The following is a 27612-nucleotide window of genomic DNA, read 5'->3' on the forward strand; positions in this document are numbered from 1 at the left end:
CAGTTCCTTTTCCCAGTGTATAAGATTCGCCAGTTCTTTCTGATTATTTTAGACACCATGTTTGATGCCTCATTATAGGTGGTGACAAATGTTAAGTGGGCAGTGGTTTCCTCCCTTGTGTTGTCTTCGAGGAGAGCATCTCTATTCTGATTGCAGGCCAATTTTTGGGTGTTTTGGACTATTTTGTCGGGGTATCCCCACTCACTTAATTTTATGGCCAGCTGCGTTGATTGTTTGTTTTTGGTAGTCTAATGCATTGCTACAATTTCTATGTATACGGCGAAATTGGCCGAAGGGAGGTTCTCCCTAAGTGCCTGAGGATGTAAGCTCTCGAATTGTAATAATGAATTTCTGGCCGAGGGTTTGTAGTATGTTGTGGTTTTTAGCCTACCTGCCTCTGCCTCACTGTTGAGGTCCAGAAAAGCAATGTTTGTGTGGGCTGGCTGTGCTGGTAAATCGTAAGTATGGATCACAGTCGTTAAGCCAGGTGAGAAAGGTGGCTAGGGTGTCACAGCTTGATGTTGTGAGGGTGAACAGGCATTGAAGCACACCCGGGACACATTCGGTGTCACCGGGTGGAGCCCGATGATGAAGCATGCCACCAACTAGGTTGGTGGGTGAGGGCTTTCAAAGGAAATAATATTTCTTTCTTCCCTACAAGCACACTATCCCTATGCCCTTTGAGGCTAGTTCCCATTGATAATACATATATTTCAGGGGAAGTGAACTAGCCCCGCTGTTCCTCCCTCTCCCTTTGATACCTAATAATTTAAAAAGCAATACATATATAAAAGGCATTGTCATTTCTAATTCCAATCGCTCAAACTCCCGCAAATGCAAGACCACTTTAATGGTGGCCACGCCCCTTTCTTTAGACGCTGCTCTCCTATTCAGGTTACAGCCAGCAGCTTCTAACAAAAGGGGCGCATCCAACACTAAAGTGAAAGCGCGGTCAAAACTCCTCCCTCTCATTGACGGGGTTGTAGCCTGCACTGCGACTAGGTTCACAGTGCGAGGAGGTTACCCAATGTTGAAGCATGTCACCTACGGTTGGGTAAGGGAAACCGTCCTTTAAAAAGGACTCCCCCGCACTCCTTTCTCACTCTAGACCCAGGGGTGCTTTTTTGTGTCGCCAGATTACATTAGAGGGGAGTCAGCACCTGCAGGTCTTTAAACCTCCGCAGGCCTTTTTTGTGTGTGTATATGTACTGCAACAGTTTCAATGAGGCACAGCCTTCCTTCTCCTGAAGACACCCATGTTGACACTATTAGGCATGTTTTCCCACCGTTTACTACATAAAAGTTAATGTCCGTAACAGTCTGCCACTTACGAAAACTGTTAAAAACTGTTTTAGTCTCTCAACTTTTTAGTGTGTTATGGATAATAAAAACTTTTTAAAACTACCTTAGTATGGAACTTAGGTTAACAGTGCTGTGCTCAACTTGAATAGAAGAGGGCAAGCTAAGCTAAAAATTCCAGTGGGGCAAGTGGCAACAAAACAGGAGGACAGTGGGCAAGTGCCACCCACTCCGGATGGCAAAGGGACAGATGTCACTATCTTAAGATGTTAGCGGTTTCTGTTATCACTTCGTCTTTGCCAAAGGACAGGTGCAAACACTTTAAAGCGGCAGAGGGTCATAGGTTTTGAACTCTGGGTAGGAAAAAAGCAAAAAACCCCTAATCTTAGAGCAGAGGACCAGGTGCTGTGACTTTAGCATGGCACAAGCTTCTATTTCGTGGTGGTAGAGATGGGGAGTCTGAGATGCACATCACAGTGAAAAGGGGTTGATATCTCCTTAAGCCACTGACGAAGGGTCACCATTGGATGTCAGCAGGGCATGTCAGTAACAAATCCAACAGTGTTTTCACCGCAAGGTGCCGGAGAGATCAGAGGCTCGCACTTGGTGACAGAAGGACTGCTGGTGTGACCTCAATTGGGAAGAGCAACAGATCGCCTCGTGGTTGGGAGCCAGAGGGCAGACACCTCAAACCCAAAGGGCATGAAAAACCGGAAACATTGCTCAGTGTACATATAATATGTAGCAAGTCGCAGCGATAAAGAATGGACTCAGAGGGACGTCAGAGAGGAGGAAATAAGCGGGTGCAGAGTGTAGTAGCTGCAAGTTGAGAGAGAATTGTATCCGCTTCAATGATGGGGGATCGGGCTTGGAAAGGGAGGATAGGTGGGAAAGGGGTAGATAAATAGGAGGGCAACATCAAAAGCCACCTCAGATGCAGCACTCTGACAGTTCCCTCCTGAAATGGCTGAAATGGCCCCTGCCTGCGGGGCAACACTAAGACATGGTCACTCTTTTAGTCTGGAGAAGCAGGGGGTGGAGGGCTTCTAGCCAGGGTTTGCTCTCTGCTTGTGTTGATGGGAAAAAGCCACGCTTAGTCTGGACATAAATATCTCAAGTTGTCCTTTTTCTCAGCTAATAACCCCGCTGGCTATGCTGTCCTTTCCTGTACTTAGAGGCCTGCTGATGGCGTCAAAGATGAACCCTGTGCCGAGTGCGGGGTGGGGTGCTCCGCGTTGCTCCGCCTGTGCCTTGCATTATGTGCCCAGAGGATGCTTTCGCATTCTAGCAACATCAATCGGGCTCCAGAGCACGCAGAAGGGCTGGACCATCTGTGGGTAGCAGAAGAGGGGGCACACTGGGTTGGCGGAACTGCGGCACAGAGCGGTCATGAGATAGGCAGGGTTAGAGCAAAAGGCAACAAGAAAGAGGCCAAAGTCAAGAATGAAGCTAATTTCCGAGGGTGGGGGGGTGGCAACGGCCTAAAGAAAGCAAGTTTCTGTAGCGCAGCTGCTGAAGTGAAAGCGTACCACGGTGCAGTGTAAGTTAAGTAAATAAATAAGCGCAGCCACTAAAGTTAAAGCCAACTATGTTGCAAATTACAAAATACATTATTAACAATGTAAAAGCGGGCGGCGACGTTGTGAGTGGAATAGAGGAAGACCCTTAAAGAAAATGTGCTCACCAACTTATAAAGGAGAGCGTGTAATACCACAAGTAAAAAGTCCAGTCTTTATGGGAGGTTACAAATGCAGGCAAGGTGGTACCAAGAAGGGACTAGTAAACCTATTCACGAATGAAAAGCAACGATTCTGAAAGGACTAACAGGAGCTAATTGAAAAGATGGGCGGGAAATAGGAATATCTTTTATTCCATTCCTCAATATAGCATGCCCCGCAGAACAGTGCATGCGCTGCGTAGGCTCGACCTAAAAATGAAAGGTGACATAATTAGGGTAATACAGGTAGAGAATACATACTTACAAAATTGAGCTCATGGGAATGCCATGTGGCCATGAGGGTCATGAGCTGGGTTGAATTATTCCAGGAAGTGTCTTTAGAAGTGAAGAGTTTTAAGATTGTTTAGAAAATCTGGAAAGAGGCGGTGGTCAGAAGGATTGGAGGTAGTGAGCTCCAAATTCTAGCCGCTTTACCTGAGAAGGATTGAGCCATAAATCTTTCCCTTTTGACAGGAGGTTCGAGCAGCAAGTTTTCAGCATTGCATGAAGGTATAGAATTGAATCATAGTTTGAGTTTATTCACCATGTAGCGAGGGCTGGAAGTGTGTAAAGCTTTATGGGTGATACAGGCAGTCTTGTAAATTGACCTAGTTTTGATGGGTGTGCTGTGATCATTTCATTTGGCTCCAAATTCGAAACGTGCAGCTGAATGGAGGATGGATTTTAGTGGGGAAAGGTGGGTTTTGGGGAGACTAGCAAGGGAAGAGCTGCAGTAGTCCAATCTGGAGAGAACCAGTGATTGGACAAAAGTTTTTAGGTCTTGCTCTGGAAAGAAACGTCGAACCCCCCAGAGAAGGCGCAATTGGTATTGTGCGTTCTTGACAATGGTATTGATATGGGAATCTAGGTTACGTTTTTTTGTCTAGGGTGACGCCTAGGGATTATTGAACCATGGTGCAGAAGGAGTGGGCCTTTTCTTTTTACTTTGTTGTGGAGCAACATTGTCAAATCATGACTGGTGAGACATTGGGTGGTAAAATCATTGACGTCCGAGTTGGAGTGCCCTCACAGCTGTATTGCAGAGAATGTCAAGGTCGATGTTTTTAGTGTTTCAGTACCGGGTAGTAGTCCTTTTAGGTTGGCCAAGCGTTACAGAATGAGATGGGTGCATTGAGAAGGGGACGAGGAAGTGGTCAGACCAGTCTACCAATATAGCATTACCAGCATTTAGCATATCTTCTTTGGAGATTATATGGTCAAGCGTGGAGCCCTTGGAGTGTGTTAGCCATGGGGACTTGCTGTCATGACATTTTCATTGTCTGCTCTGGTATTCAAAACGTCAAGCACATTTGTGCCATGAAAAGGCTGGTAACACTGCAATATGATGAAGTGTCTCCCTTTAAATGTTGTGTCTTATGTTTGACACAGTGGCCATCTTTGGTAGGGGGAATAATTTAGAGTGACAATAGTAGTGTAGTAATCGCTCTTTTTTTGGCTCTCACAAACCAATCCTTCCCAATCAAATTATGGAAACATGGTAACCCCAAGGCAGGCAGAGGTAGTGCTCCACTCTGTAATACTCATGAAAGCGCTCTTTTACATTGATTACATAAGGTCTTGCAGCAGTTGCATTGCCAAACTAGACTTAAAATTAGTTGGGCATGGAAGGCCTACGGAAGGTCAGCAAAGAACACCTTACATTTAACACTCCTGGGCTAACCTACATTTTTACATTTCCTTTGCTCATCAGGGACTTTTAGTTTGCCAGGTCATGGTGTCTTAGTGCCTATGTGCGGAAGGAAAAAGTATCCGATAGATCACAGAAAACTGAATCATCTTACAGGCACACAAGTCAGATGCACAACCACATACATGCTTATCAATTCAGTAAAGAGTTTCCAGTTACGTTGTTGCATATTGAAAGTGCCGTTGAAAGCTTTTCTGTTAACATCTGTGACCTGTAGGCTTCACTGATTTCCAAAGCAGTGAACCAACTGAGCTAACAATAGAAAACAATTTCAAGCTAACCTATTCTTGATGACATGACTGGGAATAGGAATTTCTTAAACCAGCTGTAGTGCCATACGGTCCCTTATTCTAGGGAGATTGAGCAGAAACCTGCTTACCCATCATGTTTAGACCTTCTTCAGACAGTGATCTAGTTGCTTAAACTACAACTTTGATGTAATTCTACAAAGTTTGCTTTCCCACTCATGGGTGACACAAATAAACTCATTTCGATGCACCAACGCTGAATGTGAAGGACAGGTTACTGTAGTCCTGCAAAACTCCACCCAGCACATTGTGGTAGTAGAGTTATTGCGTTTGTGTTACTAACAACCTGTGCAACAGGTATCAGGGAAACCATGGTAAAAAAAAAGTATTTCATTATTCACAATATCGCACACACTGCACTAAAAAGAATAGACACTTTCAACTAAAAGCATTTATTACAACAGGACAAACCTTTCCCAGCTTATCTCAAATAACAGCACAGGATATCATAAAAACAGCAAGAAGGCACATTGTGAACAGCGAGAATAAAATGAATATTTCTAACATGATTAAATTGCCATCTGAAACCTAACACCCTTCAGTCGACTTCTACTACGCTAAGAGAGCATGTAGAGTAGAGCAGCTTAGAGTTTCTTAGGGAGAAGTGATGCACTGCGTATCATGTTAACAGCAAGAGCTGTCGTTAACAGTGGAGGCGTGAAGGCAGTTACCCCTGAGAAGTGCAAACACATGCTGCGGTAGTGGCCTTCATCCAGGTCTCTGCTTTATCAGCAACAGGCGAGATGTAGCATCTTCGAAGTGCACTGGTCGTAGGTAAGAACTTCTTTGGCAGAACCTCATCCAATAATCTGGACGAAGGACCTCTTCTGGCAAGTGGTCAAGTGGCAGTCCTTATATACTAAATGTTATCAGAGATTGGAATTTCTTACCTAAGTTTAGTAGTGTCTGAAATAGATTATGTGCATCAAAGTTCCCCTCCCCCAAAATGTTTCCATATGAGCATATGAAGTGAAAGAACGTCATTATCTTGGCTTTATGTCTGTATTTGCTCTTATATGACCTTGACATGGTAATAAGTAGACACTGTCCCAGACTGTTATCGCAGCAGGTGTTTCATCTATGTCATTAGCCGAATGTCTTGACACTTTCAGAGTTCCTAGAAAGAAAAAGTCAGATCACCTCTCTGTCAATGGCAGATATGACCGTGATTATGCAAAAATCAGGAAAGATGGTGATTTACAGTACTTAAGAAAGCGTTGAGGCCTATTAAAAAATGGAGCAAAACCAAAGGGATGATGGACTGAGTTTAGAACATTGCAAGCACTCGCCCCCAGTCAACTGATCTGGATTTAATTTATCATCATTCTTTAGCTCACTCAGCCACCCCAGTTCAGACATGGCCATATGCAAATCAGTCTAACCCTGTGCCTCATGGGAACAGTCCAGCCCGAACTGCCAAGCCATGTCTTCCCTGGACCAGAAACAAGCATCCTGGGATGGGTTGTTTTTGCAATTGTCACCCCGAGTGGGATGGATATGTCCAGACGTGGGTCCCGTGCTCTCCATGCCACTGAAGTCAAGCTATCCTGGCTGATGAGGGCTGAAAGGCCGAAACAGGTCCTAGGATGCTTGTTTGCAGTTCAGGAAAGACCTGGCCTGGCATTCGGCTGGACTGTTCCCATTGGGTGCAGGGTCAAGACTGATTTGCATATTGCTGGGTCCAAACTGGACTGGAATGGAAGGGCCCAGATCTCTGTACTGGGGTGAATGTATGACATTGTTCTACATTCTGTCGATCAATTGTTGTTTTTGCTATTATAAAATGTAGTCAGACCTTAAGACTTTACACCAGTCTTCAACACCCGGTTCAGCTTGTACCTTTAAACCTGAATGGTCACTGAACATGGCTTATGTGCTACATATACAAAATAAAGAGAGTGCGATTACCATTGACTCAAGAATATCCATCCTCAGCAGAATTCCATTAAGGAAGCACAGCTGGCTGGTGCATCCATATGCTGAGATGAAACTTGTAGCCATGTAGTCTGGGGTCTGGCAATGGTTTTCCAATTCCTGAGGAAAATCTCTCAAATAGACTGACAGGCCTCCCCTAATCCACCAAAAACAAAAATGCAAAGAGGACAAGAGTGGGAAGAACAGCTGGTTTCCAGCAAGACCAAACCTTCCCTGAACAGCCCAGAGCCTTCATAATCACAACCGTTTTTTAAACTTGGAGCATTGAAGGGGGTGAACTGCAATAATCGCAGTGTCTTCTTGCACCATGCCAAGAGGCAATGCTTAATTTGTAATAGAAAGCCGGTGCCCAACGCTCAGCTCAGAACCCCGCATCCATTGCCATTAAATAGTTGTGCATCAAATACCAATACAGCATAGTCTTAAATCCACCTCATGCCTCTTTAATCCACTGCCCGACACTTCCTCTCTTTGTCTCTCTCTCTCTTGCAGGTTCCTGATTTCTCCCTCTGTGATGTTTTTTTCTGTGTTCTTCTCTTGATGATGATTATAAAGACAGATTTATAAAGTGTGCAGATACTCCTTGGAGTGTCCAGACCCAAATCTAACAGCAAGTGGAAGATTACAGAGTGAATAGCGAAGTTTCAAACCCTTTCTTAAAAGCAAGTTCGTAACTTTCCTGCCTCAGGTGCAGCAGAAGAGAATTCCATGCAGATGACCCTAAGAAGGAAAAGGAGCACGCGCAAATCCTTGTCATCACTCTCGGCACTCTAGCAAAAGCCGAGGGACGATGGTTCCTGGCAGGATTTTAAAAATGAATACAGGAAGCCAGGTAACTTGAACTAACATTGTGCAAAGTCAAAGTAAGAAAAATCAGCACCAGTGTTTCAAACAAAATTCTCTTCCTTACTGGTAACCAGTGCAAGGAAGAAAGATGCCTAGAAATCCTAGTTAATCTTGGCAAATTCAGTAGAAGTTGTGCCATGGCGTTTTACACCATTTGAAGTCTGTGGATTGCACACTTTGGAAGACCGAGATAAAAGGCATGAAAATAGTCCAGGCGAGATTTTATCGGAGCCTGGATAACGGTTTTCCTGGCCGTAAAGGAAAGAAAGAACAAAACCTTTTTCAGAGCCCGCAGGATACCAAAACACATTCCAGTCACAGCACTGGTCTGAAGTTGGATAGATAAGCAATAGTCAAACTTAACTCTCAAATTTGTGGCTGTTTCCGTGCAAGATGCAGATGGAACAGAGCCATCTGGCTAGCATGCCAACTAGCTGGTAGGTGCTGTAGTGCCAAAAAAGAGTATTAATGCACATCAGTTGTTTCTGATGCAACCATGCAAACACTACAGTTAGGCACGTTTTAATAGAGTCGAAAGCCAGATCCCTCCAATCTTTAAAGAAGAAGAGAATCTGCATATCATCTAAACAATCTTGGCACAAATGACTCAACTACCAAAGCGAGCAAGGTAAGGTAGACATTAAATAGAGTTGGGCTGATGGCAGAGCCATGTAGGACCCCAACTGAGATCACCCTATCGCTGAAAGAACGGAGGAAGCCAGACCTCCTGTTCTCGATTGTCTAAAAAGGTCAGTCACCTAAGGGCCAGACTCTTCACTCCAATCCTATAGAGACAATCCAGCAAGAAGGAGTGGGGGGACTGTATCAAAGGCAGCAGACAGATCTAACAGAATCAACACAGCTTTGCCCTTAACATCCGAACGGCACTGGTGACAGTTACAGATACCATCTGAATGGTAGCTGACAGGGTTCAGGCTGTACTTCTCATACGATTCAGAAAAGGGGGTGGTGATGAACAGAGTGTCTGAATTGAGCAGACCACTCTTACCCAGTCCAAAGATCAGGGCTTGATCCATCACCGTTATTTATCTCACTGCCCCATCCCAACTCAGAACCTGGCTATATGCAAATCAGTCTGTCCCTGGCCCAGTGCATCATGGGAACAGGGCAGACTAAACTACCAAGCCAATTCTTCACCAGAAAGGAGACAAGCTACCGGGGACCGGTTTCTGGCATTTCAGCCGTCTTCGGCCCGGCTTGCTTGAATCCTGATGGAGCAGTGAGAAAGGGACTCATGTCTGAGTATACCCTGCCACACCTATAGTGGCCAAAAACGATTCAGAAAAGGGGGTGGTGATGAACAGAGTGTCTGAATTGAGCAGACCACTCTTACCCAGTCCAAAGATCAGGGCTTGATCCATCACCGTTATTTATCTCACTGCCCCATCCCAGCTCAGAACCTGGCTATATGCAAATCAGTTGGATCTAGCCCTGATCTCTTGACTGGGTGAGAGCTTTCTGCTTAATTCAGAGACTCTGTCCCTCACCACCCCTTGTTGTAAATATTTTTGTCCACCCTAAGCGTGGAAGGGTATTCTCAGATGTGAGACCCTTGCTCATTGCACCATCAGGATTCAAGCAAACCGGGCCGAAGACGGCTGTAATGCCAGAAACCGGTCCCCGGGAGCTTGTTTCCTTCCCAGTGTAAGAATTGGCTTTTGTAGTTTGGTTTGCCCTGTTCCCATCATGCACTGGGACGGGAACAGACTAATTTGCATACAGCCAGGTTCTGAAACTGGGATGGTGCAGTGAGCTAAAAAACGGTGTTGGATCTAGCCCTGATCTCTTGACTGGGTGAGAGCTTTCTGCTTAATTCCGAGACTCTGTCCCTCACCACCCCTTGTTGTAAGTACTTCTCATACTGCTTGATCTGTCTACAGCATTCAATACCATCTCCCACAAGATCTGTCTGGAAAGGCTCAGAAATATAGGTATCGAGGGTATTGCACTAAAATGGATGACAAACTTTCTAGCAGAGAGAACGCAAACCATCAACTTTGGTCCTATTAGATTACAGACCACCAAGGTTACTAAGGGGGTACCCCAGGGCTCATGCTTGAGCCCTACCCTATTCAACATTTATTACACCACTTTCGAACCTATTAAAAAACTCAAGTTTCATACCAATCTCCTATGCCGACAACACACAACTGCTTCTCTCTTTTGACAAGAATAACACTAGCATTCAGGCCACCTTTTCGGAGGGCATGAAACCATCACTGACTGGATGAGCAACAACTTCCTTCCCTTGAATGCTGAGAAAACAGAAATCATGTTATTCAGAGAAGCAGTAACAAGGTAGTCTCCCAATTGGTGGCAGGAGAACTGGATCCAGCTCTCTCCCCCGAACTAGTGGTAAAGAACCTAGGGGTCCAAATTGATCAGAACCTAAACTTGGAGGAGCATGCCACCTCAACCGCTAAGGCCTGTTTCCATACACTAAGTCTATTTCGCAGAGTCTTCCCTTTACTTCCGTTATCCACACAGAAAACTTTGATACAAGCATTGGTCACAAGTCGTCTGGACTACTGCAATGCTCTGTTGATTTCCACCAAGGAATCTTCCCTAAACACACTGCAAGTAGTCCAGAACACGGCAGCTCGATTGGTGGCCAATGCCCGGCATAGAACAGCTTCACTTCCCCTACTCCGTAAATTGCACTGGCTCACGAGTCGAAAAAGGATTAAATTCAAGATCTGCTGTATGGTCTATAAAACCCTTAACAACTTGAGATCTAGGTACATTACAGATAAACTGATCCGATACAACCTTCCAGGACCCTCCGCTCTGGGTCCAAAGAGGTCTTTCTTATGCCTCACATAAAACAAATTTGGTTGGGGAGCATCCTTCTCTTATGCAGCCCCATTTCTTTGGAACCAGTTGCCCATCCACCTCCGTTTCTTCCAACTATACATCCTTCAGAAAGCAGTTAAAAACCGTACTGTTTTGATCACCCAGTATTGTTGTCTAAGGCCGTAATAGCGCAGAGATATCCCGGTTGGGGTGATTCATGTTCTCTATAAATGACATAAATAAATAAATTAGGGTCAGCCGAGGGCTTCTTCAATACCAGTAGAATTGTAGCCTTTTCCAGTCTCTGGGGACGATTGCAGAGGTCATTGACTCGTTCAGCAGTTTATTTCTCCATGGATTAATCACCTCTTACTCCATGATTAGTACACTGATGGGGCAAGAATCAGCGGGTGAGCTTCACATAAGACATAGGATGGCTGCTAGTGACTCCTCTTCCTCCGTCTTTCCGCTTTGTATTTCTCTCGCCTGAATGTCATGCTGAAAAATAAGTGCCAATCCTAAAAAATGAGTGCTGATGGCCCCACCGGCTTGAATTAAGTGCTTTCAAGAGGGTTGTAATAGCTGCAAGCAGCCCTCTGGTAGGGGTGGAAGGAATTGAAAAGGAACCTCTGGTTTTCAGCAAAGGCATTTACAACAAACCCTAAGGAGCATTATGGGTAATAATAGGTGCTCCCTAATAATGTCTGATGAAGATGAAGGAATTTATCTTAGCAGCAGGGTTTCTAATACCAATACAGCAATAGAGGATATGAACAGATGCCCCAAACCCTTAAAATGGTTGCTACCAAGATTGTAGATAGAGGGGGTGAACTGAAATTGCATAGCAAATTCACGTTTACCCATTGGTTAAAATATCAACACAAACTTAAAATTTTTCATAGTCTCTATGTCTCCTCTGATCCTGTGGAAGTGGTAATCTATATGAATAGGACTGGGTTAAGAGGGGAAGTGGCTGATGCACCAGACAACGATGACTCCACATCCTGAACACCTCTCCTTTCTGTAACTGCATTGTCGCCCTCTTTTGAGAAAAGCTATCAATTTCCCATTCACTACACTGCAATACCTCCAGATAGGCTGCCCCTACCATATCCCACTTCTCGTTCTCTCCCATGTTATAGGATTGGGAGGTTTCCACCTCATTGCCTCACTCTCCGGCACCTCCTTTTTTAGTTTCTTAACTGGTCCTCTTTTCTTAGTTTAATTGTTTGATGCACTGTGCCCCCACACCTTGAGGATCCACACTCTCAACGTAGCATTAGGATTTTGGCCTGTGATTGTTGTACTTCTTTACTCAATGGAGGGTGACCTCTCCCTCCTGTCTGTTTTATTTGCTCATTTCCTTCTAAGCTGATACATGCTTGTTATTCCTCCTTGTTGTTTTAAAACATTTCTTTTTCCCCATGGGGCATTCCTCGCGCACTCCCAGAGAAAATTAGCGATGTCCACACCATAAGATGTAGTTCAGTTCTTTTAATAACAGCCAAGCCAGCAGCACAACTCTATGCGTTTTTGTCTCTACAGAGACCTTCCTCACGAGACTGCTTGTGAGAAACCTCTCCCAGATTCCCATGGACGTTTTTGAAGAAAGGATAAGCTCGTTCCTTCCCTGCACCAAAGACCACCTTTCCACAACCGAACTCGCCGCGTGGTACAACTCTAACTTGGTGACTATGATCAACTCGCTCCTTGAAAGATAAAAAAAAAGCTGAGCCATTCCGTCCAGGTCATAGTTCAACACTGACATTAATTCCGAAAGGATAAAATTAAGAGCCAAAGAAAGAAGCTGGAGGAAGAACCCTATCTCCACCATCCGCGAACAACTCATAACAGCTCGCAGGAAATACAACAATCACATCAAAAACTAGAAATCTGATCGAGATATCGTGAAGAAATGTTATCTATGCACTGCCATGCAAAATGTTCAATAAAAATTGTTTAAAAAAAACCCAAGAAATCCTTGTTTTTCCGCTCTGCGCCGGACAGCGCAAAAAATAGACCCAAAGAACTCTATAGCATCATCCGGCATCCAACAGCCAAGCCCGTGACCTCCTCAATACAGGCATCCAAAGAACTCTGTGACAACTTTACCAACTTCTTTAACGACAAGATTAATAAGATCGAATACTCACTGGACACCATCAACACTCGACCCACGAAGAGCACCATGCCTGGGGCGGACGATACCGCTCCCTGCCCCTCTTCCAAATCTTGGCTAAGCTTCCGCCCCATTCAGAAATCTGAGATAATCACGCTGATCTCTCAAATTGCTGAATGGCTAAAGGCCGTTGATGCGCTTAACGGGAATCTCACCCTAGCTGACTCTGTCAAATCACTGGGCATCACATTAGACCCGAAACTGAACATGACCAAACACATCAAGAATTGGGCCAAGAGCGTTTCCTTAACCTTAAACTACTGATCAAAATAAAACCTTTCATTTCGCCCAATGATCTTAAATAGGTCACTTAAACACTGGTGCTGTCTAGACTGGACTATGGGAACGCAGTCCTCTCAGGAATTGCAAAGTCACACCTAGTTCCCATCAAAACAACTCTGAATGCGCCAGCCAGAATGGTCCCCGGAATCAAGAAATTCGACCACATTTCCCCTGCACTCTGAGAACTTATGTGGCTCCCAGCCGAAATGCGGATCAACTTCAGAACAGCTTGCCTCACGCATAAAGCCCTACATACTGGCAAACCCGAATATCTGTTGGCCAAACTCAAAAAAGCCGGTCAGGCCAGGAACCTCAGAAGTTCAAACTCCCTCCTACTCATTCTGCCAAAAACTCAAAAACAAAAAACTGCGGCTCGATCCTTCGCCGGAAGTGCGATCAAAATCTGGAACTCCATTCCCACTCACATCAGGACCATTCCCTCTTTTGTAAAATTCAAAAGCCAACTCAAAATCCTGTTCCTCAACTGCTCCCTAGGGAGTCGATCGGAGTAATCGGAGCAGGGTAATTAACACCTCGCATTGCTCCAACATTATGTTCCCGAGACTAAGAAACAGATGTCCCATGACTACGAAGCAGACCACTCAACCAGCACCCTGCAATGTTAATGTGTTGTTCCTTTGTCTCGTGTGTTGTGAATCTCTGCAATGTATCTTCTGTAAAGCGCTCCAATACCCTTGATATGTTCCTCAACCCACTGAGGGAAGAATTTGAATAATGCTTGCACATCGGACAATACTCATATGAGGACATTTTCCTGACACTACAAGGACCATAAGGCCAAAGTGCTGCCCACGCCCACTGGGGCAGGTGCCTTTAAGTAATGGGTGCAGGATTTGAGTTTGGTGTTTGTGGGGAGTCACGCCACTGAGGAAGGGAACTTTGTTCCAGAAACGCGTCTGGGTTGACTCTATTACCGGATGAAATCTTGTGTTTCCTGTTGGCCTGCAAGCTGTTTTGAATAAAGAATCACGCATATTCACGTACCTGCGGCTCTCTCACAGGGGCATACCTTTGTTTGGATGGATTTATGCGGCTGAAGCCCAGCCGTGAGAGAAGCCCACTGCTTGAACGCGGGCCCGAGATGGAGTCATGCTGACTTCGTCTACAGCACGGGAGGCGGTGTTGTGACAATGCGGCTGGTGAAAAGCAGCAGACAGCGAAGCCAGTTGTTCATCAACCCACTGAGGGAAGAGTTTGAGTAATGCCTGTACATCGGACAATACTCACACGAGGACACTTTCCTGACACTACAAGTACCATAAGGCCAGAGTGCTGGCCATGCCCACTGGGGCAGGTGCCTTTAAGTAATGGTTGCATGATTTGAGTTTGGTGTTTGTGGGGAGTCACGCCACTGAGGAAGGGAACTTTGTTCCAGAAACGCGTCTGGGTTGACTCTATTACTAGATGAAATCTTGTGTTTCCGGTTTGCCCGCAAGCTGTTTTGAATAAAGAATCACGCATATTCACGTACCTGCGGCTCTCTCACAGGGGCTTACCTTTGTTTGGATGGATATATATATATATATATATATATATATATATATATATATATATATATATATATATACACACATATATGTGTACAACACTAACTGGAATATGTATTAACACATATTTATTAAAGAAGGCACAGGTACACTTCAATTTTTTGTAAATAAAATGACTTTGTCGAAGCACAAAGTAGTTCACAATGCTGGTTCTTTATGGCAAACCCTTTTACCGTTATCCATCTCCGTTGAGGTAAGTGTAATGGTTTTCTGAGGCTGATACATGGATCCATGCTGACATGCCCAGCAGTTGTTAGGTTGACATTTTGAGTTTCTGTGCTAAACTCATGCAACCGGTCTCATGGTGAACATATTATGCTGTGGTGGGGAGAGGGGGGTGCAGTGCTTGCTTATTGACGTGTTGGGGCAGGGAAAGAGAGGCCATCTGCCTGCACTCGCTCCTGTATACACTTATGGGTCCTGGAAGTATAAACCTGTGACACTTTCCTTTTTCTTTCTCTTTCTCTTGCTGGCATGGCTGTGAAGTATAAGGGATTGGTGAACCTCCATGTCTTTGAAGACTGGTGCGGGGGAGCCGTAAGGCAACTCAGGAAGAACCTCCATTTCCCACTCTACCCTCATGTAAGTATGTGCAAACAAACTACCTAAGGTTTATAGAGGAAGTGATCCTCCAGCTGGGAATGGGGATATGTGATAGCGACAGACCTAAGGACAACATTTGTTGGTACGCACCAGAATGCCGTTGTCAGACTGTCATCTGGCATTAAGATTGTGTCCAAAATAACATTTACAAAAATATCGCCCTGTTGGAAGTATTAATGGGAAATTCCACACCCACTGGGGCGATATATTTGAGAACAATATGTATGACACAGTAATTTTTTATACAGAAAAATATTTTTTATACAGAAAAATGTGTACGTTTTGTGCGTGGGAAGTCTGTTTTTCATGGCAGTACCGTCCAAGACCCCCTCCTTCTCCCTTTTATTGATAAGTCTTCCTATTGCTTTGGCTCTTCCCAGCCTGGATTACTTGCTTGGCTCCCATTTTTTTGGGGTGGGGATTGTATGACAAAATATTATTTACAGAAATATCAAGTGATGTAAATATGTCAAGAATATCGTTGTCAGAAATATCAACTTCCTATAGGAAGTGACAAAGATATTGTTAAAAAAATATTGTGGAACAGAATATCGACCAAAAACCGGTAATATTGTTTTTCTTTTAAATTATGCTGACTTAAATAATTTAGTTCCATTTGTAAATTTAACAATAAAAAAATAAAAGTAGTTTTAAGCAGTGTTTTAATTGTTTATATATATACCAAAGAAAGATGTGCCACAGCCAGGTTCTAGGAAACATTTATTTGCAATAGCGTGCAGAGAAGGAAACGTGATGATCCTGACACGTTTCAGCAAACTTCCTTTTTCAAAGGTCCGTCATCACTTTGTGCAATGTCCCAGGTGATATTCATAAAGTTCAAGTCACGTGCCTGCAAGTCAAACTGCAGGTCCCATGATACACCTTCAGTAGCAGTGTACTAGCCGTAATATCTCAATGAAGTTCCATAACACTGCAAACTTCAAAATTATGTTAAACAGTAAGTGGGGCTGGTTTTAAAAGACTGGTGCCCAAAAATTATAATTTAATTAACTTACCACATTGTTCCCCTACAAATTCAACAACTTGATACCACATTTTGAATTACTAAATAAGATTATATGTAGGTGATTACACATTTAAAATGCAAACTGTTTAAAACCATTTAAAAAATTATAATAACAAGACTAGCACCTACAAATTTTAAAGTAACAAATATATACTAAATTAATGAAAAAAAGATCAATTACAACTATGTTAAAGTAAACAATATTAAATACAACAATATTATTTAAAACCATGCTACATAGCAAAAAAGTTATTCTTATCTTCGATATTCTGTTTCACCACATTTTGTACTCACATATGTTGATATTATGGTACACAATATTGTTACTAAGCTATTTGTATCATTCATCAATTTTTGTATGTAGGGAGGTGCCTCTTCATCTTTCGCTTCCTTTAATTCCTCTCCACTGTCATTATTTCTGTCCATGGTGACAGTTAAAAAAAAAATGTATTTATAACTTTTAATGTAGTTCCCTCCACCCATCCCTTTCACCAGTTAAAAGACCATCCTACCCCATCCCCTTTGCTCTACCCTCCCAACATTTTTCGCTCTCTCTCCATCTTCCTCCGCAGCTCTTTCTTCTTCCTAATTTGGCTGCTTTAGATACTAAGTATGATAAACTACATCTGTCATTCCAAACAGGCTTTTTTCAACTGTACATTCTTTTACACTCATATTACTTTGGGCAATGCAAGAGCTTTTTTTCACAAGTTTGCCAATTTTCTCTTTTTTTAAAACAGGCCATAATTTCGATTCAAGGTCTGGTGATAGTTATGCTATTACATAAAAAAATGTAATGATTCCCTGTGTTTCATTAGTTTGATTATTATTCAGCTTAACTGTTTAATACAACACATTTTGTCAGCCCTGATTGCTTAACCTAGGTTTCAGTCATGTATGTATTAATTTATTTATGTTTTTATTTGTTTAAAAAAATAAGCAGTGGTCCACATGACCTTCCTTAGAATATTTAGCAGATGCTATGTAGCGTCTTTTAGTTGCATGAAAAGGCTGAAATATAACAAAATTGGATTATAAGCAGGGACATGAACATCCCTACATCGTCTTCAGATGGTGAGGCACAGTGAGGTACAGATCGGAGAATATATTGAGCAGTGAGATTTAGGTAGGTGTATATTCCTAAGGGGAAGTAGATTTCATCTGATGTAACACTGTCTACCTCACAACTCTCTATTTAGTCACAAGAGTACAGACCATCTGATCACGCAACTCAGTCAGTGATAGCGCTGCGTGTGCACCGGAGTCACGCCAGAGTCCAGCCCGTCTGCGCCCGTCCGCGCTGAGGACGGGCTGGACGGCTGGCCGACCGGACCTTCTGATGGGGATTTCATGGGTGTCAGGTATTCTAGCTATGATCTGCTAAAGCTAAAGCCAACTGAACTTGACTGCCATCATAAGAATATTCCTGAGGATTTTTCTAATCCCCCCGCTGTGGTTGCCTTCTAGAAGGCCACATGGGGTCTGTTTTTCCCGGCGCTGAGGACGGGCTGGACGGCTGGCCGACCGGACCTTCTGATGGGGATTTCATGGGTGTGAGGTATTCTAGCTATGATCTGCTAAAGCTAAGGCCAACAGAACTTGACTGCCATCATAAGAATATTCCTGAGGATTTTTCTAATCCCCCCCCCCCCCTGTGGTTGCCTTCTAGAAGGCCACATGGGGTCTGCTTTTCCCTTAATTCCCTCTTTGTCCGGACAGAGTAGTAACCTGAGAGGAAATTTCTCATGTGAAAGTGGCTTCCTTATTAATGCTCGTTCATTAATTAAGCATAATGTCGAGTTTAGGGACTTTGTCCTAGATAGAAAATCCTCCTGGGTTTTCGTCACGGAAACCTGGGCAAAAGACTCCTCTGGTCCTGACCTAGTGGAAGCCGTCCCAGAAGGCTACCCTTTAGCCAGGCAGGATAGAGTAGGACGTATAGGAGGAGGGCTGGGCATCTTATATAAGGACAATCTCCTACGCTACACTTCCCCGCTATCTGACCCTCAGGATGCCTTTCAGGCCCTGTATTTTTCCTTAAAAGGTTCCTTTGAGATTCCTTTTACAGGGGTCCTGATCTATTGACCTCCTGGGTCTAGGGCTAATTTTGGACAAAATATACTCAATATTTTAGAACCTTATTTTGGTAGCAAGCATTTAACGGTCCTGGGAGACCTTAATTATCACTTAGAGGACTTGGAGTCTAGTGAAACCCACTCACTGCTAAATGCTCTATCTGCTTGTGGGCTTAACCAGCTTGTGAGGGGTGCTACCCATCAAGCGGGTCATACGCTTGATGGGGTTTTCTCAAATGACAGCAGGCTGACGGTTAAAGACCCTCTCCCTCTTTCATGGACAGGTCATTATGCTGTCCCGATAGAAGTGTCCTATCCCATTACGATTAGCAAAGTAAAATGGAATCCCGGCGGAATTTTAAGAACATCTCAAATTATACTCTCGCCCCTAAGATTCCCAGTGCGACTATTTCTCAGGAAGAAGATGTGTGCTTGGCGGTCTCTCAATTCGAAAAGGCCGTCACAATGGCGCTGGATGAACTCGCCCCCGTCCGCATGTGCTACTCTGCTAGAAAAAAGCCGTCGGCCCCATGGTTCTCGGAGCCATTAAGACTCCTTGAGGGAGAAAGAAGCTCACAAAATCTTAGTGAGGGGCTATAATATGGAGGTAAAAAGAGCTAAGCAGGAATATTTCACTGCACGTACCACCTCACTCTCCTCCCCGAAAGAGCTTTTTAAAATCGTTGATTCCCTTACCTCCCTCCAGATTCCTGATCCCGTTATTGGCTCTCAACAACTTTGCAATAACATAGCCCTTTTCTTTCAGGCAAAGATCGCTGATATCTATGCGGCCCTAGAGCTACAGAAGGCTTCAATCAGTGATTCTTCTGGTACTTCTGCTTTTGCCCCAACTATGGTGGAGGACACCCCCGTAGGGTGCTTAGCTACTTTTCCACCCCTTTCTCTTCAGGAATTAGAAAACCTCCTGAATAAAACCAAGTCGGGCTCCCCTTTAGATCCTTGCCCTCTTAAGCTCCTCAAACAGTGCAAGGAGACTTTTCTACCTCCCCTCCTGGATATTATGAATAGGGCAATGAGGGATGGTATTTTCCCCTCACAATGGAAGAGGGCAGTGGTAAAGCCATTGCTCAAGAAGCCAACACTGGATCCAGGTGTCCTCAAAAACTTTCGTCCTATTTCGCTGCTCCCCGCGCCTGCCAAGATGCTGGAAACCCATCTCAACCAGCATCTTGCAGTCTTTCTGGAAGACTCTGGTCATCTGGATCATTCGCAGCACGGATTTAGGAAGGGTCATAGCACCGAGTCGGCCCTCACCATAGTGTTGGACAACATCCGCACCCAAGCTGATGGGGGCCAGACCACCCTCCTTATCCTGTTAGATCTCACGGCTGCGTTTGATACCCTCTCTCCCTCGGTCTTAACATCTCGCCTGAGGGAGATTGGAGTGGAGGGGTCTGCACTGAGTCTGCTGACCTCCTTCCTTGACCAGAGGGAACAGAGATTAAAGCTGGGGAGTTTCTATCTCCATCCCTGCCTGTGCTTTGTGGGGTCCCGCAGGGGTCGGCACTTAGTCCGACCCTCTTTAACATCTATGTGACCCCACTTGCCAGACTTATTAGATCTTTTGGGATGGAGGTAGTCTCTTATGCCGATGACACCCAGATCTTGGTCTCTCAGCCTGTCACCTTGGCTGCCTCCAATTTTAGACTCTGTATGGAGGCAGTCGCTCAATGGATGATTGGCAATTCATTGAAGTTAAACGGTGAGAAGACGGAGATCCTGGTGTTTGGAGGAAAGGAGTACATCTGGTCGGCGAATTGGTGGCCCGCATCATTGGGTACATGCCCGGCACCTGCTGCCTTAGCTAAAAATCTGGGTGTCCTGATTGACCCTACCCTCAGTATGCGTCAGCAGGTGAATAGAACAGTCTCCACTTGCTGGGGCATAATTTACATCCTGAGGAAGATTAAGCACTACCTATGTCAACAGGCAAGAAAGCAAGTCGTGGTTCCCCTTATAGGCTCCCGACTTGATTATTGTAATGCGCTGTATGCAGGACTTAACAAGGGGCTGCTTCTGCGCTTACAAATGGTCCAGAATGCGGCGGCCAAGTTTGTGTTAGACCTACCCAAACGGGCGTCAGCCACCTCTGCAAGGAAATCTTTACACTGGCTCCCGATTGAGGATATGATTTCCTTTAAAATAATGTGTCTGACCTATGGGGCCCTAGCAAGAAATAGATCAGGTGGGATAAGAGACCTTTTGGTCCCTTATACCCCCTCCAGAAATCTGCGTTCTACCAATAAGTCCCTGCTATCTGTACCTCGCGTCCGCAGAGCTAAATGGGGGGACAAAGCTTTCTCCAGCTTAGCGTCGAAAATGTGGAACGCTCTACCTGTTGAAATTAAGTCCCTTCCCACTATGCAGTCTTTCAGAAAGGCTTTGAAGACTCGGCTATTCGCTAAAGCCTACCTGTAATTTTGTTCTGCCTTTTTTTGAATTTTTTGTTAGACGCCTTGATGCCTTCGGGTTTTAGTTGCGCAATATAAGTTACTTTTCATTCATTCATTCATTCATTCATTCATTCATTCACTCACTCCTACGAGACTTCTTTCTGCAGGAATGTGGAAGCTACAACATTTATCTTGACAAACATTGAAGACTACTATAAACAAGCATTGGCATTGCCAGTGGAACAAATTAGCTCATTGCTTGGCAAAGGCTCCACACACATGCCTTGTCATGCAGCTGCATCTCTCATCATTCATCATCTGACTCATTAATGCTGGGAGCCATGCTGATCAAGCAGAACTCTTGGATGTGAATGAGAGGTGCAGTTCTAGATAAAAGGGCGTGGCTTCAGTTGGTGCAACAGGTGTAGTGGCAACAGGGCCCAGAGACTCAAAGGGCCTACTGAACCCTATTCATTGCTGTATTTTATATTTCAAACTGCAGTTAGGAGCCTATTTGTGTCCTTGCACTTGGGCCCATGACCCACTAGCCAGTCTACTCCTACTAAAATAGTTTTCTACCTTTGTCATGAATTGAAAAGAATGTGAAGTACAGATTCAGCATTTCACAAACTACTTGAGTACTTTGTAGATACTCAGCACACCACCCTAATCACTTTCCCTGTTGCTCAATGCTCACTCACTCTGCTCAAGCCACAGAGTCTATTTGCTTAAATCTGCTATCCTCTTTTGCAGATATATATGTATACTGTGTCAAAAGGCCATATGGCAGCAATTTGACTGAACCGAACGGACATGGCACCATTAACTTAAAATTGCTGAATTAACCTCTTGTGCCTGCCACACAGTGCAGGGATGTGCTAAAACTACAATTTTTCAATAGGAGCTTGTGGTACAGCCGGTTTCGGTCTGCCGCACAAGCGCCCATTGAGAAATGGAAATTTGCGACAGCTCCATGTGTGGTCGCATTGTAATTGCAGTGTCGGAACCGCCGACCTGAGGTCGGTCGGTTTCACATCCGCATCAATGCCTCCGACTGACTACGAAATCAGGCTCTTTGAATGTTGCAGCTCCTGCCAATCTTACTGTGTAAACTCGCTCACAATCCGCTTTTCAGGCAAAAACCTCCAATGAATCTGTGCAAACTACACTGAGATTCTCGGAACTGTTTCTTTACCATCAAAGGACCCTTCTGAGATTCACAATCCTTGATCATTCAATTTGCTTGGGGAGAACCTAGGCGGAACGTGCTTTGGAAAATGTGCAGGGTACCTTTGCTGGAGAACCACTCCTGCCTGTCAACTCTATGGTTTGTACCAAGTCTGCAGCCCCAGCCAACATATACTAAACATAACCTTGCACAGAACGAATTTGTAAAAAGTCCTGAAGAGCAAGTATTGATCTTTTCATCTAACATCTGGACAGAGCTTCAATTCTTGATTGTTACTGGTTTGTACTAAAGGAAACCTGCAATTGTAAAAAAAAAAAAAATATATATAGTTTCGAAGATATTTCTTGCATATGTCCAGAAACCTGTGACAGGGTTGGCCAGTTGATTGAAATATTGTTTCCTTAGTTTCATTCTGATTTTTTCCCTCTTTGTTGTAGTCCCGCACCACAGTGAAGAAGCTTGCTGTATCTCCGAAGTGGAAGAATTATGGGCTCCGTCTCTTTGGCTACATTCACCCTTTCAAGGATGGTGAGTGCTCTCTTCTGCCAGTCCCCATGCTGCAGCCTAATTTCCACTGCCTATCATTGCAGACAACCTTTCTAGAGTGCCTTTCCAGTGTAAAGAATTCTGGGTACTGTGGAGCTGACATGTAGCCCTGTGCCCCATCCATTGAAAAGATAGCAAGGGGTCCTAACACAATAGATGAAAAGTCCATTTCTCAAACAGAAATATAGTCATAAAATAATAGATCAGTGGCTTCTTATGGATATGTGGGGCTCTGGGCAATAGATATATATGGACCCCCCTGATTGAAACAATTTTAAAATTACTACCCCTTGTGGCTCATTCAAGCCTTCAAGATACCAAACAATACTGAGCTAAATGTTAAAATGTCTGAAACTGATGCATGCAAAAACAGCTGACGCTCAAGCTGGATTGTGCCCGACATCCAGACAGTACCAAAAGAAAGCTGTGAACAAGACTTCATAAAGCCAATGCTTTATTTGAACCTAGATTTTTTTATTTGCAACAATAACAGTGTATGTGTAATTCTGTGTCCAGCCATTGTGTTACTTCTGTTGTTAAATATTTCGTGGACTAGTGCACAGTTTTGAATAAGATTTAAGAGCATAGCACTTGGAACTGTAGCTTTAGCTGTCAGTTGTTTTATAATAAACATAATCCCCTTCAGTAATGGCGTCCTTGCTGAAACTGTGAGGTTTTCACCATTCTATTGTATAAAATCTGATGACTCTCTCCTAATTTCTCTTCTCCTGCCTTGTCACTGTTCTCCTCTGTATGTGTGTGCACTTCTCTGGCTAGAAAGTTACCTGTGGCCCTGCTGAGTAACATAAATGCAATGGGGCACAAAACAGGAGACATTAAGAAAACTGTAGAAGGAAGGGGTAGAGATAGAGATGATGTAGAAGGATATGTGAGCTAGGCAAAGGAGGAGGGTAAAAAGAGAAAACAAGGTAACAAAAGATAAATATAGGTAGAAAGAGGGAGATGTAGGTAGAGAAGTTGGTAAGATTTCAGTGTGGTAGATAGATAGAAAGTGATAGGGAGAAGGAAATGTGGAGAGAGGCAGAGGAGTATTATACTCCATCTAGTTTTTTTTAAAGAATGGTCTCCATCTGAAACTGAATCAGGGCACAACACCAGCAAAACTATTTCTTGATTCTCATGAAGTACTGAGTTTACCTTTAGATAAAGCTTGAACTCATCTTCAAAGATATTCTATCCTCAAATATTTTCAAATAGGGAGAACTACATGATAGTGCATTCATCTCGCCCAAAAGTCTCACAGTAGTTATGGCCACCAAAAACACCACTTTTTGGTTCAACTATTTTTCAGCAACCTCATCCAAAGGTTCAAATGGTGGCCCGTGCAAGGCTGACAATGTCACTGGTAAGTCCTGTAGGAGAGTAGGATCTGCTTCTTATGGTTACCCCCACTTTTTGCTGTGTTTCACTGATTTATCGACTTTAGTCTGGCTTGGGGTCCTGCTAACCAGGACCCCAACCTAGCTGTTCCCTCTCTAAATCGATTGCATGTACGTTAGGTACACTCCAAATTGGTTACTGTGTTACCCTTGTGAGTCCCTAGTCTATGGTACCTTAGGTACCAAGGGCATAGGTACCCCAGAGGCCTACCAGGGGCTGAAGCATGTATTATGCCATCCCTGGGAAGCCTTCCAAAATGGCACCACAGGTCTGCTACTGCAGCCTGGGTTAGGTGATACTTGTACCCCCTACGTAGATATAGTATACCTATATCTAATATACAGACACATATAAACCTATAAGTTACTCTTATGGCAGGCCTTGACAATCCTGAAGGCAGAGTGCTTAGTTTTGAGTGAGAGGGTGCCCAAGCATGAGCTGAGCCCCTCTACAGTTTTCGAAATCTCTTCCTTATAGGTGTTCTATGATACAGTCATACCATATACTCTTAAGTGCATTATAACCTTGCGGTTAATGCCAACTTTGGAATGGCTGCATCAAAACATGTCGTGTTTGGTGTCAAACACTTTGGAATACTATCCCCCCCCACCCCACCCCCCTGCCCTGCCAGTTCTGGCGGCGGGGGTAGAATTCCACCCTTCTAGAGGGAGAAGACATGTACACACTGGTCTAACCGGTAAAAGTTAAACAGATCCCCAACATCACAAAATGGATGCTGCTGCCACAGACACGAGTCTGACCTCCTGCTGCTGGACGAAACTCCGGCAGGGGAGGCCTGGACAATAGGTTTCCTGCCCAGGGAGGTATGACCACCTCCCCAAACAGGTTTTAGTGTGTTGGGGCAGGGAGGTTGCATTCAGTGAATGTTTTTCAGACAGGGTCTGGGGCACACAAGGTGTCCCTGTGCATACCCCAGTTCAAACCGTTTGCTGGGGCACTCAGCCCCAGCTCTGGCGTGAAACTGGACAAAGCGGAAGGGGTGTAACCACCCCCTCACCAGGTCCTCCCATAGGTGGGACCTTGGAGTTAGTCCATCCCCTAAACTTAGTAGAAGTATAGGAACCCAGTCCCCAGGACCATAGATTACCCTGGATGAAACTCTGCAACGTATATCTTGGACCTTCGACATCCTATATCGACTAGAAGACAGAAGAAATCTCCCTTGGGGTCAAGGAGTGACTCCCCTGTTCAAACAGGCACCAAAGAAGCATCTTGCCGGTCTGCATTTTCGAGGTTCCCGAAGAATCTGCGACACAGGACACGGACTTCCAGATATCTCCGAGGCCGACGCGAGATCTCAGCAGAGCTGAGACCTGAAGCCATCACGAGAGATGTGGGACCGGAACTCCTGGACATCCAGCACATTTGCTAGTGCATTGACTTCACAAGCTTTCCTGAAGTTGCGCATTGGGCTACTTGTAGTCCAAGCCCTGAGCACTTTTTGCACCGAAGCTGGTGGGCCTACACTGTACGAGTGTTATGTGGGCCTGCTTCCTGCATTTATGCTCGAGGCCCCTGCGCGATCCCTGGTCCGTCGACTGGTGGGTCCCCACGAAGGAATCTATTTTGATCTTGGGCTTCCCTGGTTGCTCCAGACGTGCCCTGACTCCCCTCCAAAGGGTGAGTCCCTCAGACCTTGCTGGTCGGCTCTGAAGCCTATCTTTGCATCTTGCGTGGGTTGAGGTTGCCAAGGCTTGTTGGGTCCAATCCGGATACCGACGCTGCAGCACTCGACATCCGAAGTGGGACAGCTGGAATCCTGCTCCTGTTCATGGTCGACTCCTCCTGATCTTCGTGGCTGAAGAGTCAAGCTTCACCTGAAATCACCCGACATCGGCTGGCATCTTCTTGTCGCCTCCCTGGTCACTGGCAAGTGACCCAGACTCTGTACCCTCTGCTTTCAGGTTCTTCAGAACTCCGATCCACCCTTGGATCCATCCGGACACTTTTCATCTGGTCGCCTGCAGCACTTCTTTGCAGCTCTCCTTAGGAAACGCGACATAACCCGCCACGAAAAGACACCAATGCACCTGGGTTCCATGGGTGAGGTAACACAAGTATTTCGGTGCTCCCGTGGGTCTGGACTCTCAAACTGTCCAGTACTTAAGGGGTTTGTTCCTAGTCCACTCTTAAGTGTCCTTATTCTTTAAAAATCTAATTGCGACTTTCTACTTAGAAGTCAATAGTGATTTGTGGCTGTGTTTAGACTCTGCATGCGTCCCCCGTGGGTCTCCTGTGTCCCTAGCTTAGGTGGTCCCTGTTTTCCCCACGGTTCTACAGGCCCTAGGCCTTGTCTCTATGTTCACAGCGGTACTTATACCACTTTCTTAGTATATGGTTTGTGAGGCCCCTAGGGCAAAACGAATACTGTGCTAATTTACTGTGTGCTACTTAAGTTTTCTGTAAGTACTTTTGCCTGTAGCCTCATAAAGAGACTAGAGGGGTGTGTTTAGAATAAATACATATATTTTATATATATCTGGTGTGGTTCTCTTTTCATTTGGCTATTCATGAGATTATATACTGGTAAAACAAGCTGCTTTACATTCCTTCAATACTTAGCCTGAAGGCTGCTCTCCACAGCTACCACTAGGATAGCTTTCTATAAAGGTTGGCTTAAACCTACCATCAATAAGGGTCGTTTGGACTGGTGCAAGGTGCCCACTAGAATAGTGGACAGCATATGCCAGGCCAACTTCTAACAAGTCCCATGCTGGAAATTAACTTTTCATTCTATCTTAAAACCTCAATTTTTTAAATAACCTGACTACCCAACCTTCAATAACTGAGAGGGAATACCAGGGAATTTCAAAGCCTTAATTGTTCCCTTTGTAACTTCAAGTTTTGAAAAAGACTAACCTTTGTCAAACCCCACTTGAAGGAAGTGAAGAATACTCTCTGGAACACAATGTACGGAGAGCTCTGATTTCCCTAATACCATTTACTAAAAGAACTGCTTGTGATGATTTTGATCCTTCTTCTTGGACTCTCTCATAGAAGCCTGAATAGATTTGAAGCTGAAAGAGAGAGGTGACTTTGTAAGCCTTTCCCTTTCAACTTCCAGACCCTCAGTCTCAGATGCTGCACCAGAAGCAGGAACCATATGTTGCCTATGAACCTTTCCTAAAAAACCAAAACCACTGTCTTCTTGGAAAAAATCGATTAATCAATATTATCTACACCTCCTCCCTCTGGACCTTGGAAATAAAGCGAGACAAGAGAACAATATGGGGAAAGGAATACATCAGGAACTTGAACCATATACATGCAAATGCATCTACTCGCATTGCACAGGGATCCTGGAATGAAATTGGTAGGTTATTGTGACAATCTGCAAACCGTTTCACCTCGGGATGACCAAACCTTCTGCATATCTCCTAAAATATATGTGGTTACAGCCTGAGTTTCTGTCATGATGGGAATATTCTGCTTAATGAATCTGCCTTCACATTGTGTTTCCCCAGAAGGCGGACCATCCTGAGGGATCTCATATTCTTTTACGCGTATGCCAGAATCATCTGAATCAAACTGATGGTGGAATGAATCCTGGTGCCAAATTGATAATTAACTTATGGCATTGTTACAGCATTGTCTGTCCGTATTCGTACTGTGAACCCTAGAATGTCCCTTCCACACTGCCATGAGTTCCCACCAGTTGGATGAATGACCGCCCACCTATA

General features: G+C 44.5%; 1 protein-coding gene across 1 annotated transcript in view; it reads left to right on the plus strand.

Moving 5' to 3' along the window:
* Nucleotides 1-27612, plus strand: part of B4GALNT4 (beta-1,4-N-acetyl-galactosaminyltransferase 4) — a 910917-nt gene that overhangs the window by 519955 nt on the left and 363350 nt on the right. Inside the window, exons 4-5 of the mRNA XM_086956391.1 lie at nucleotides 15143-15238; nucleotides 22402-22492. Coding sequence (XP_086812517.1) covers nucleotides 15143-15238; nucleotides 22402-22492 — 187 coding nt within the window. The remainder of the gene's footprint in view (nucleotides 1-15142; nucleotides 15239-22401; nucleotides 22493-27612) is intronic.

This window comes from Lissotriton vulgaris, chromosome 2_1 (genome assembly GCF_964263255.1).
Source record: "Lissotriton vulgaris chromosome 2_1, aLisVul1.2, whole genome shotgun sequence".
NCBI classification, from domain to species: Eukaryota; Metazoa; Chordata; class Amphibia; order Caudata; family Salamandridae; genus Lissotriton; species Lissotriton vulgaris.